We start from the raw sequence: 12,759 nt of genomic DNA on the forward strand, positions 1-12,759 counted from the left end.
GAGGGAGGGAGGGAGGGAGGGAGGGAGGGAGGAAGGAAGGAAGGAAGGAAGGAAGGAAGGAAGGAAGGAAGGAAAGAAGGAAGAAAGGGAGGATTAGGCAGCTGCCCTCTTTCTCGACTTGATGGCTCTGGGCTCCCGCATTCGCCCTCTGTCCTCCCTGTGGTTGTTGTGGTGACGGGTGAGCTGGGTATGTGGCTGAGACCTGGGTGATTGGAGGTGATGATCCAGTAAGACCATGTTGGCCTTGAAGAATGGGGGATGCAGACCGTAGTATGAAACATTTTATTTATTGTTTGTTCACTTGTTTTGGGCTGTGTCCTTGCTAGACAATAAGCTCCTGGCGTCTGTCCGTCTGTCTCCCTGTCCTATTCCCAGTGCCTGAAGCAGGGGCTGGCACAGAGCAGGTGCTCAAGGAATACTGGGCTGACTGAATAAAAGGAGAGCGGCCACGGGGCCAGCGCACTTGGGAAGCTAGGAGGAGCTGCTGCTCCCAGCTGCCTGCTCCCATGCCTGTGGGTGGATTGCTGGGTGAGGGGCTTAGGGTCTGCATTCCACCCGGGGCAGGGAGGTCGAGGGGCTGGGAGTCTCACACACAGATGCCCTCGGTGGCTGAAGCTGGGGCTGGGCCTGTGTCTGGGTTCAAAGCACAGGGCTGGGGGCGGTGGGCACGCTGAGTCATAGAGGCACTGCTCCTGCTGAAGTTTCCTGTCTCAGGGGCTCAGAGACATTCATTACAGCCAGGAGGAGAAGTAATTAATCCAGAGAGCAGCGAGGGGTGGGGAGGGCTGATTTTCTCAGGAGGCTCCTGTGCAATTAATAAGGGCAGGGAGGGGAGAGCTCTGCCCCGTCTGGGGATATCGGTAATAGAGACATGGCTCAGGGCCACAGTCACCCACCTCTGTGCTGACCGCAGAGGAGGAGTGGACACAGGGGCCGGAGCAATGTGCTGGCAATGGGCTCCATGAGGCAGCCTGAGCTAGAGGAAGGCGCTCAGGCCGGAGCCAGACGCCCCAGCTGGAGCCCTGGCGTTGCCATTCACCTGCTGTGGAACCTGGGGCAGGCTGCTCTCTGAGCTGCAGTTTCCTTATCAGTAGAATGGAGCTAAGGACTCGGACCTCGTAGGATGGCTCTGGAGAGGAAATGTGAAATGCTTAGCAATGTGCCTGCCACGAAGCACACACATGCAGAGCTGGGATTGAAAAAGAAGCTGGTGCCGCTGGGCACGAGACCCACATGTGAGTGGGCGACTGGGCAGAGGGGCAGGAACAGGGGGCCCCCCCTGACAATGGCCCAGGGTGCCGAGTCCAGGGACAGGCCTGGAGCCTCAGGGATGGGGTGATGGACACCTACTCTTGCCGGCTCTCCGTGATCTGTGGTCCGTATAGCGACTTTGCAGGGGTAAAGTTTCCCATGTACAGATGAGGAGACCGAGGCCGGGAGAGCAAGGTGTCTTGTTGAGAGTCAGTAGGCTGTAGAGCTGGGATTCCAGTTTCGGCTTGTCTCCTGTCACAGTCCTCAAATGATCCTTTCCTTCCGGCTGCAAGACTGTGGAAACCTGGGGTGCACCAGACACAGAAATCCCGTGACCCAGTCCTGGGGTGAATGATGGGGGACGATGGGCAAAATGCCATCCCTCCTGAACATACACTTGGGCAGGTGTCTTCAGGAGAGAAAGACCCAGACACTCACCTCTCTTTATGGGCCAAGGGGGTGTCCCCACTCTGGTGCCTAATCCTGGAGAATCTTAAATCTGCTCCTCCCAGCCACTGGGCCTGGCCGCTGCCTTTTCCCTGCTGAGGCCCCAGCCCCTCAGGCCCTCATTCCTGGCCAGAAGCTGGAACCGGGCCTTGGAACTGGGGCAGGGGGTGGTGGCAGTGGTGATTGTAGTCCTGGGGCCTAATGACAAGATGGGGGAGAGGAGACAGGGAGCTGGCGAACTGAACAACCCTGCCTCACAGAGAGAAGGCAGGAGAGATGGGCATGGCAGCAGGTGGAGATTGGGCGAGACACCCATGGCCTCTGGGGTGAAGGTTCCTGGGGGCCGGCCAACCGGAGGGCAGCTTTCAGGAAGTCTGGGGGCCCCCTGAGGGAGCAAGTGGGGTGTCCTATCCCTGAGCAAATTTTAAAAACATGGTTCCCTGGCCTGGGCTGGATTGCCAAAAAGGCGGAGGGAACACTGCTTTACAGATGATACTTTTTTAAAATTCTCATTTCTTGTTTGTTTTTAATTTTCTCAATGAAAACTTTTCTGAGTATAGAAAGTAATAAATACTCATTGTAAACTATAAAAGTTACAGAGAAGTAGCCCCAGCTGGTATGGCTCGGTGGATAGAGCGTCGGCCTGAGGACTGATGAATCCTGGGTTCAATTCCGGGCAAGGGCACATGTCTGGGTTGCAGGCTCCATCCCCAGTAGGGGGCGTGCAGGAGGCAGCCCATCAATGAATCTCTCTCATTATGGATATTTCTATCTCTCTCTCCCTCTCCCTTCTCTGAAATCAATAAAAATATATTGTAAAAAATTAAAAATAAAAATTGCAGAGAAGTATAAAGAAAAAAACCACCTGTAATGCCATTCCAAGAGATATTCATAAATATTTCGTGTCATTTAACATTTTTCTAAAACATGATTTTTAATGCCCACGAAAATAGTCCACCTTTCATCTATACTATAATTTGCCTGTAGTTGGACATTTTGAATATCTGTGTCGTGTCCCTCTTTGTGTGGTGCCCTTGTTGGTCGCTGCTCAGATGGGTATCCTTGCGTTTACCTCTGGGTATGTTCACTGGCTTCACTCGCAGAAATGGAACCCGGGACAGGAGGGAAGCCAGCGTCCCGCTCTGTCGGATGGGGACTAACAGTGCCCTCCCTGAGCTGCTGGGAAATGGTTGGGAAAATGAAATCAAATGACAGCCCTGCTTCTCAGGCTGCCCTGAGCCCCAGTGAAGCCTCGGCCAGGTTGGGTGTTAGCAGCAGTAGCAGGGGTGGTGGTCTGTTCAGGAACTCCGGGGGCCGCCTGCTCCCACCTGCTGGGAGTCCGGGTCCAGGCTGTGCCCCTGGTCTGGCGGGGGTGGCTCAGGGGTTGAGCATCCCCCTGTGAACCAGGAGGCCACGGCTCGATTCCGGTCAGGGCACACGCCCGGGTTTCGGGCTCCGTCCCCAGTGTGGGGCGTGCAGGAGGCAGCCCATCAGTGATTCTCATCATTGATGTTTCTTTCTCTCCCCCCTCTCCCTTCCTCTCTGAAATCAATACAAATATATTAAACCCCCAGAGACGTGGGTCCCTGACTGTGTCGCTGATCCCAGGGTCGGGGTGGGGGTGGGGGCAGGACAGACAGGGGGGCCCTGGGCTGTGTGGCCCTGGGGGCGCCCGGGGGAGGGGCCGACTGAGCAGCTGGCAGCAGAGGGAGGCGCTGGAGAGGGTCCCGGTCTCCCCTGGGTGGGCCCCTAACAGCGACCCCGTCCTCTCTCCGGATCTGCAGGGCGACGGGAGGCGGGGGCGGGGGGTCCCCGCTGCTCCCTCGAGGCCTTATCAGCGCCGGATCCGGCGGCGGCGCTAATGGAGCGGCGGCCGCGGGCGCCCTGTTTGCGGAGAGAGCGCCCGCCGCTCGGTACACAGACGGCACTTCGCTGCGCAAACACCGCCCGCCGCTCGCCGCGCCCCCGGCCCCTGGGGGGGGTTGGGGGGGGCGACAGTGACGGTCGCCGGCCAGAGCGGAGCGTGCGGGCTGAGGGGTGGGGGGTGTGGCGTGGGCGCGGGGGGCAACGAGCCCGTGGGTGTGGTCAGGTCGGGGGTGCGGGGTGTGGAGTGGGCGCAGTGGGCTCGGGGGGCAACGAGCCCGTGGGTGTGGTCAGGTCGGGGGTGCGGGGTGTGGAGTGGGCGCGGGGGGCGCGGGGGTGAACGAGCCCGTGGGTGTGGTCAGGTCGGGGGTGCGGGGTGTGGAGTGGGCGCGGGGGGCGCGGGGGTGAACGAGCCCGTGGGTGTGGTCAGGTCGGGGGTGCGGGGTGTGGAGTGGGGCGCGGGGGGCGCGGGGGGCCCGCGGGTGTGGTCAGGCCGGGAGCTGTGGCCATGCCCGCGCGGGGGTCAGAGGGGTCACGGGCAGCCTCTAGGTGCCTGGGGGTGAGAGTTCGGTGCCCGGGCTGTGGAGGGAGGGGGGCAGCGGGGGCACGAGTGGGGCCCGAGGGACCGTCCCTGTGGGGTGGCCCCTGGCACAGCCCTCCCAGTGCCCCCGCGGTGCCCCCTGCAGCCAGGCCCTGCTCCTCACAGGGCCCTCCCCGCTGCTCCCTAACAGACCGCACCCTGGTCCCCGGCAGGCAGCGAGGCCTCTGGTCCGGGGGAGGGGTCAGCGGACAGGAGCAGGCCCCAGAGGGGGGGCTCCCTCAGGCGGGGGCCCTGTCGGGAGAGCCGGGAAGGGAACCCCCTCACGGCCTCCTTCATCCAGGGCTGTCAGTTCTGCCCCCAAACTCCTCGTTGGCCCCCCCTGTTTTGCTGCCAGGTGCCTGCAGGCCTGCACCATGCTGCTGGAGGCGACGAACTTGGGGTCACCATCCTCATCAGAACAGGCTTCAGGCCCGGGTCCTCCAGTTGGGGGCACCCCACTATGTGCTGTAAGAGGTGAAAAGTCCTGGTGCGAGGGGTGTCAGGTGAGGCCCCAAGACCCCAGTTTCTGTGCATCTGGCCAGGGCCTTGGTCTCCCCGGGAGGCACCAGGAGGGTAGGAGTTGGGGTGTTTTTTGATGTCTCCTCTCTCCGCAGTCACCCTCACCCCCTCGTGATGGATGACACAGACTGTCACTACTAATGGCTTCTGTGGCGTCCTCAGAACTAATGAAGCTGCTGACAATTCAGTAAATGAGTCGGCACCACTTTATCCCTCTCCCCACCCCCAGCCCCTCCACCAGGGGCAGGGAGCAGGCCACAGGCTGCGGGGTGGCTCACCGGCTCTGGGGACATGCAATGGGGCGGCGGATGGAGCCTGTCACTGGAGCTGGGCAAGGGAGTGGGGGGAGAGACGGGGGAGGCACAGGGTGAAGGAGGAGAGGAAAATATGTAGAGAGGGAGTTGGTGAGAAAGGTGGAGAAAGGCGGGCAGAGATTGGGAGCGAGGGGAAGGGATACCTGGGGGTAGGGGGCGAAGTTAGGGCCCCCCTCTGCACCAGACCCTGGGTAGGAAGCCCCAGGCTGAGGAGACTACAGTTTGGATGGAGAGGGAGACAGATCTATCCATTATTTTCATTGTCAAAAGCAGCCTATGACACAAGCTTTATTGTTCCCCTTTTACAGTCAGGCTCAGAGAGGTCAGGCAACTTTCCCAAGGTCACACAGCTGAGAAAGGCACGTGAAATGCAAACCCAGAGCAGCGTGACTCCGGAATCCAGGCTCTTTCCCACTATCCCTGGTCCACGAATATGTGGAAAGGGAAGAACAGGTTACTCTGGGTTTATCTGATTTGCCCTGTTCATGGAATTACTTGGTTGGGGGTGGAGGTGCCACAGCCTCCTTGTGTCTGGACGATGGACTTCAAGAAGGCCTCTGGCAAAACCTCTCCTGATGTCCTGTGGACACAAGGTGATGTGTAGGGAAATGGCTCAATGGCTGGAAGGATTCCTAATTAGATGGGGCAGATTCTAATGATGGTCGATGGCAGAACCGAGCGAGCCTGCCAGTGCGAGGCAGTGACGGTGGACTGTGGGGCTGTCTTTGGTTCTGTTCTGTTAACATTTTTTTAATTACCCAAGTCACATATGTCTGCTGTAGAAATATACAAACTATAGGTCAGCAAAAAGGAAGAAAAGAACAGCCTAAATCTCACAAACAACACTCACTGAACCGTCTTTTCCACTTGCTGTAACTTTGAAATTTTCATAATAAAATGTTGGGGATAGATATCCCACCACAAAAGGTAAATCCACTGTTCACATTTACCTGCCCATCTCTTTAAAACATTTTTATTGAGGTGACATTGGTCAATAAAATTATATACTAGTAGGTCTCAAGTGTGCAATTCTATCTGCCAATCTCTTTATTGCAAATAATATCAATGAAAGGTAGCATTTTATTGGGCACTTACAATGAGCTGAGCACTTACAATGAGCTGGCAATGGTGCTGAGCATCTTACAGGCGTCATATCATTAAATCCTCATAACCCTTTGCAAGGACTTTTATGATCTACTTTTCACATGACACAGCTGAGGCTCAGAGATGAAGTAACTGGCTCCGGCCACAGACGCTGGGTGAGCGGCTAACGCCGAGTTTGAACCAGGATTTGTCTGACTCCAGAGCTGAACTCTGAGCAGCTATGGGATCCTGTGCTCCCTAAAGTGAGCCTAGACCTCCCCCCCGCCCCCCGAATCAGCCCCACCCACTCCACCCCTCCAGGGATGACCAGAACTTAAAGAGATGGGCAGGTAAATGTGAACAGTGGATTTACCTTTTGTGGTGGGATATCTATCCCCAACATTTTATTATGAAAATTTCAAAGTTACAGCAAGTGGAAAAGACGGTTCAGTGAGTGTTGTTTGTGAGATTTAGGCTGTTTTTTTCTTCCTTTCTTCACGCTGCTTCCCTGCTGCTTGGCTCACACCCTCTGGGGTCATGTCCCAGGATGTGACCTAGCAGAAGACATAGGTCCCAGTAAAGTTTGAGATTCTCTGTGGGAATCAATGCGAAAAAGTATCCTCAGGTGAGGATTAAATGAAAGAAGAAAAAGAAAAAAGAAAGCCGAACCACAGTATATACAGTATATCCCATTTTATGTTATTTTTAAAAAATATATGTTTATTGATTTTAAAGAGAAAGGGAGAGGGAGAGAGAGACAGAAACATCAGTGATGAGAGAGAATCATTGATTGGCTGCCTCCTGCACACCCCCTACTGTGGACCGAGCTTGCAACCCGGGCATGTGCCCTTGGCCAGAATTAAACCTGGGACCTTTCATGTCTCTCACAGGCCGACACTCTATCCACTGAGCCAAACTGGCTAGGGATGTACACTTGTCTGTATCCGGTGACCCCAGGGGTCTTGGGTGTTCCTTTCCTAGTCTCCGCCCTCACTCCATCCTCAACACTGCCCAATGGCCATCACCCTGTCCTGAAGGTGGGCAGGGGAGAGGGGCCACTGTCACTTTCATTTAGCCCACCTGCAGGTAAGCACTTGGTGCCTCCCGAAGCAGGGCTCCAGGACAAGTCCTAGGAACGTATGAAGATGAGGGAGAACCAACCATCACTGTTCCGGACATGGCCATACTGTTTAGAAATCACATCCGATTGTCACAACGTCCGGAGAGGACCCAGAAGATGAAATCTGTTGTTTGCAAAGGAGAGAGATGAAAGCTATAGGTTCAGTTGACATTGCGAAGTGCCTGTCATCTCTTAGGCAGTGACAAAGCTGTTTACAAAACTATAAATGGCCTCAGCACTTGAGTCAATCCCCAGATCCACCATCTGTCTGTGGGGGCTGGGGCCTGACCAGGACAGTGGCCAGAACAGGTCCCACCCGGCTATAGTCCTGTGGGAGCTCAGACCCTTCCAACTGCGGTTGGAGCCTAGCGCCCCCTGCTGGTACGCTGCCGCCTCTGCTGAACCCAGGACCAGAGAAAGGCAGGAGCTGGCGGAGACAGAACCATCTCCATATTTGCTTTGTGGAAAGTAAGTGGTCAGGTGAAGCACATTGTTCTTGTTGCCGGAAATCAGAATCGAGAGGAACAAGCAGAACCGATGGTTCCTGGCTACCTTGAGGAAAATCAAAGCTCAGTTCCTGTGGCATCACCTCCACTCCTCACTCCTCCTACCCCAAACTCCTCTCCTAACGCACACTTTCCATGTCTTGATCTGGGACAGCAGACATTCAGGGTGAGAGGTCCTTTGCTTCCTTCTCAGGCTCTGTCTGCCATTCAGGCAGGGCCAGCTGCTGCTCCTTGGCCTGGGGTGGGGAAGGGACACAGAGCAGGGGAGACTTGCAGGCCCCTGGGGCTGGGAATCTAGGCTGGACCTTGAGTTCTAGACAGCTGTGTGGTCTTGGACAAGTGTCTTCACCTCTGTGAGCCTCATGGTTCTCAGCCCAAAAGTGGGCAATTATAGCAAAACGTTGACAGCCCCACTTAGAAAAAGAGAGTCCGGGTTTTGGAGTTAGACTTTACTTCAAACCCTGAATCTACCACTGACCAGTTATGTCAGACGTAATGGCTCTGAGCGTTAGTTTCTGAATCTGTAAAATGGGTTGTTGTAGGGACTCAGTGAGCTGATTGAATTAGGAGCACTCTGGAAAATGCAAGGCTTTACAAATGATGCTGCTTTTTATCACTCAGCCCTCTGGAATGCAGCTCTGTGGTGGCTCCAGAAACTGACACCCCCAGTTCTCCTGAACCCAGGCACATCAGTTCTAATTTACATCCTACTCTCCAGCCAGAGAGTGGGTTTCTCCATACCCGGGCCCCCACTCCTTTTCATATTTCCTAGTTACCTGAGGCACCTCCCCCATTCCCACCTTGTTCTAAGAACAGACTGGGAAGGGAGTCCTGAGTCTCATCCTTTCCCCTGGTCTCAGAACCACAGCCTCAATCTTCTGCCCTGAAAGAATTCTTTTGATGCTTTGGGCTAATCCTTGGGAAGGGGTGCTGCCACCAGGACCTCATTCACCCTGAGGTCCCAGAACCCCGTCCTCCTTGGACCAAGCCTGCTCTTGGTGTCCAATGGCAGATGGGGGCCCACAGGAGACTCACTGTAGTTCCCTTCTACCCGTTACACTGCTAAGGCTGGCCCTCACAGCACTGCCCTGTCCCGCCCTGTCCCTGGCCCCAGTGAGCTGGCTGGCATTGCAGGTACCAGGGTGACCACGGGGAGGAGGGTGTGAGGGCTGGGGAGGGAAAGGGGTTGACAGAAGGCGGGGACTCTGGGGGCTGAGGACTATAAAGGGGCCAGGAGGAGAGCAGGGGACGCATCCAGCCGGAGGCAGGCACCTGCTTGGTCCAGGACTCGCTTGCTCAGGACTCAGCGTAAGTGGGCTCAGCCTGCCCCAAGGTCTGGGGGACTCCCTGGGTCTAGGGACTGGGATGGGGGCGAGAATTGATGGTTTGCAGGATGGGGGGCATCTGGAGGCCTGAGGTCCTGTGTGGGTCTGGCTCTGCATCTGGACAAACCTCGCACCCTGGAAGAGCAGTCCGTGACTGGATGCAAATGTGTGTGGGGAGTGGTTGGTGATGGCTGTGAACACAAATGTGTGAGTGCCTTTGAGCTTGTGAGTGATTGGGATCCGTGTGTGTGTGTGTGTGTGTGTGTGTGTGTGTGTGTTATGACCGTGACCTTCTGTATCTGCATGTCTCTCCCTGGTGGATGGGTAGTGGGGGTTCGGGAGGTAGTGAACCGCAGGAGCACACTCCTCCCAACCCCTTCCCTCCACCCCCAACCCCACATCTGCCTACTCAGAGCCCATCAGGCCCTGGACTTCATGCGTCCTGTGCCTCCTGCCCCCTGTCCCACCTTCTCTGCTCCCTTTTTCTACTTTGCTGAGGTCCTGGCTGAGCTCTGGCTGCTGCACTGCTACGGGAGGAGCTGTCTACACTTGCTGAGGCAGTGCCCTAGGCAGTGGGGTGTCAGGTCCCAGCGGCTCTTTGCTTCACCCTCTTGTCCCCAGGCTTGGAGAAGTAGGTGATGGGCGAGGGGCTGGGTGGGTTCTGCCTCCAATGCCCTCCACTCCTTGCTCCTCAGATGGCTGCTGCACACCGCTGCCTCTCCCTGCTGTTCCTGTCCACGTGTGTGGCTCTGTTGCTGCAGCCACCGCTGGGTGCCTCAGGGGACCCGCTGGAGCCAGTGTACCCAGGGGACAATGCCACACCAGAGCAGTTGGCCCAGTATGTGGCCGAGCTCCGCAGATACATCAACAGGGTGACCAGGCCCAGGTGTGTACAGAGGGAGGGGGAGTGGTCCCGGCTCCTGCCCCTTCCACGTTCTTGGGAAAGCAGAACCACTCTACTGGCCAGGCCTCGGCCCGTGTGCCCCTGGAGGATGGTACCCAAGGAAGGGCAGGAGGCAGGTGGGCTGGCACCTGGGCACAGTGCTGGCTAGCCCCAGCTGCCTCTCCCCTCCCAGATACGGGAAAAGAGATCAAGAAGAAACGCCGTGGAACTTCTTGGAGTGGGGAGCCCCCAACAAAGTTGCCCCCAGGTAGGTTTGGTTCCCCGCCCTGTGTGCCAGCTCCCTGGGGCTGAAATGGGGGTGGAGGTGAGTTGGGGGTTTGGGGGGAGAACAGGGGCCCAGGGCTTGCCTGAGGCCGCCTGAGGTCTGAGGACTGCCCACTCCCCCTGCCATGTGCGGGCCTCTCCCCACAGGGAGCGCAGCCAGATGGACGTGTAAGCCACCCCCGCCTCCTCCGCCTCCAAGGGCAGTGCCGGCCCAGGTCTCTCCTCCACACCCGTGGCTCTGGCCAAAGCTTGCTCCCCACTCCCACAGGCAAAATAAAGCAAATCAAAGACATTGCCTCTCTCGTGTGTCTCTGTGGACCCTGGTGCATCAGGAGTAGCCAAAGGCAGGAGAGAAAGGGGGCGGGGACGGAGGGGAAGGGAAAGAAGGGTGTTCGGAATGGACAGACCATCTATGGGGCCATCAGAGCCATTGAGCTCAGCTCCACTTCACGGAGGGGCAAGTGTGGCCCAGAGGGAGGCAGCGACTCCCCCAGGGTCACTCAGCGAGTCAGGGAAGTGGCGCTGGAGCCTGAATCTTCCATTTCAGCACCTATAGACTCTCCTGGTCATTGGCCCAATAACAGCCCAGTGCCCAAATGGACCCCCTCCCATTCTTCCCTATAGTTTAGTGTCCTTGGCATGGGGGCAGCGAGACAGCCCAGCCCAGAGGAATGACTGGAGCAAAGACAGCCACTGGCTGCAGGATGGCACCAGAGCTGCCCTCCTGTGGCCGGTCACTGTGCATGGTCCGCTGGAGCACGTAAGGGGTAGGAGGCTCAGCAGCAGCCTGGCCCACGAGGGGGACTGTGAAGGGGAGGGGTCTGGAGATGGTGTCAGGTGCAGATCGTGGGGAAAAGGAGCCTACTGTGTGCCAGGGCTACTGAACCTCACAGCACGTCTGCGAGGATGATCACTGTTATCCTCACCCTACAGAGGGGAAAGCAAGGCCGAGAGAAGTGCCGCAGTTTGTCCGAGGTCCTGCCCCAGATGGCATTCTAATAGAGGGTCTAGCTGACTCTAGCATCAGCGTTAGAGTCAGATGAGCCCGTGTTCAAACAGGAAATCTGCCACTTGCTGTCTGTGTGCTTTTGGGCAGGGATATAACCTCTCTGAGCCTCAGATTCTGCATCTGTAAAATGGACAGAATGACAGGGTTGTAGTGAGCATGACATGAAATGATGCAGGTGAAACATTAGCTGGGCCCTTGATCCGGGCCGGGAGGATGGACTGTGAGGCACACCCTGAGCTGGACAAACACACACACACACAGACACACACTCAGGAGGGTGGCACAGAGCCCTTGGTCAGCGCCCTAACCTCACTGACCTCTCCCATAGCTCCTTGCTCACCCTACTTCAGCCTCTCTTGGCAGTTCCTTTAAAATGCCAGTTCCTTTAAACCAGGGGTCCTCAAACTACGGCCCGCGGCCCACACGCAAATACACATTGGATGCTGGGAGACGGTAGACAAGCAGAACTGATGTTTCCTGGCTACCTTGAGGAAAATCAAAGCTTAGTTCCTGTGGCATCACCTCCACTCCTCACTCCTCCTACCCCAAACTCCTCTCCTAATGCACACTTTCCATGTCTTGATCTGGGACAGCAGACATTCAGGGGTGAGAGGTCCTTTGCTTCTTCTCAGGCTCTGCCTGCCATTCAGGCAGGGTCAGCTGCTGCTCCTTGGCCTGGGGTGGGGAAGGGACACAGAGCAGGGGAGACTTGCAGGCCCTGGGGTGGAGAATCTAGGCTGGAACTTGAGTCCTAGACAGCTGTGTGATTTTGGGCAAGTGTCTTCACCTCTGTGAGCCACATGGTTCTCAGCCCCCCAAAATGGGCAATTATTGCAAAACTAGTGGCCTGGTGCATGAAATTCATGCACATTGAAAAGGAATTAATTAGCAGAAATATTTTAATATTGCTATTTGCCCTTTCTCTATTATAAAAGTGTGAGAGATAAAAGGAAATGAGTACAATGTATATGAAAATAAAACATAATTTTATTAATAAAGAAGCAATAAAATGATATAACCACAACAAACTCATGATATAAAAACAACACTGATACAAATAATGACTGATAAAGTGATTAAACTTATTCTAATATCTCCCTGTATATCACATTCAGAGTAAAAACACTTTCAGAGTGCTTGACTAATTTCCCTTGGGACAAAGTATTTATAACTTTAACTTTAACATCACAGGCTCTTCGAACTTGAGAGAAAGCAACATATAATTGACCATGTGCGAAAACGGGTTCAGGTAGGAATATTCCTACTCTGTCTAGAGTTTGTCCTTGTGATTTATTAATAGTCATCGCAAATGCTGGCATCACAGGAAACTGTCGTCGAATTAATTTAAATGGGAGACCAGTGTCAGATGCGGACGAATCAGTTCTTGGAATCAGAACAACCTCTCCCTCTGCAGATCCAGTTAATACTTCAGCTTCGATAATGTTAGGTAGTAATCTTTTGATAATAAATCTGGTACCATTACAAAGACCCCATTTACTATTGAGATTTCTCAATAGCATGATGATTGCACCCACTTTCAATTTTAATTCATGACACAGCATTCCCAAAGGAGT

At 55.5% G+C, this 12,759-nt stretch overlaps 1 protein-coding gene across 1 annotated transcript; it reads left to right on the forward strand.

Annotated features, from left to right (window-relative positions):
- The first annotated feature begins 9,703 nt into the window (after positions 1-9,703).
- LOC118672452 (pancreatic prohormone-like) lies at positions 9,704-10,236 on the forward strand. The gene is made up of 2 exons (XM_036342129.1): positions 9,704-9,894; positions 10,085-10,236. Exons 1-2 carry the CDS (start codon positions 9,704-9,706, stop codon positions 10,161-10,163), a joined length of 270 nt encoding a protein of 89 aa, XP_036198022.1. The 3' UTR covers positions 10,164-10,236.
- Positions 10,237-12,759: the final 2,523 nt, after the last annotated feature.

The sequence above is a fragment of the Myotis myotis genome, unplaced genomic scaffold (genome assembly GCF_014108235.1).
Source record: "Myotis myotis isolate mMyoMyo1 unplaced genomic scaffold, mMyoMyo1.p scaffold_m19_p_17, whole genome shotgun sequence".
Lineage (NCBI taxonomy): Eukaryota > Metazoa > Chordata > Mammalia > Chiroptera > Vespertilionidae > Myotis > Myotis myotis.

What these genes read in the sequence shown, in the direction of transcription:
- LOC118672452 (XM_036342129.1), top strand. Translation starts at nt 9,704, where the DNA reads ATGGCTGCTGCACACCGCTGCCTCTCCCTGCTGTTCCTGTCCACGTGT. An exon ending in AACAGGGTGACCAGGCCCAG is followed by an intron (nt 9,895 to 10,084) that starts GTGTGTACAGAG and finishes CTCCCCTCCCAG; the next exon opens with ATACGGGAAAAGAGATCAAG.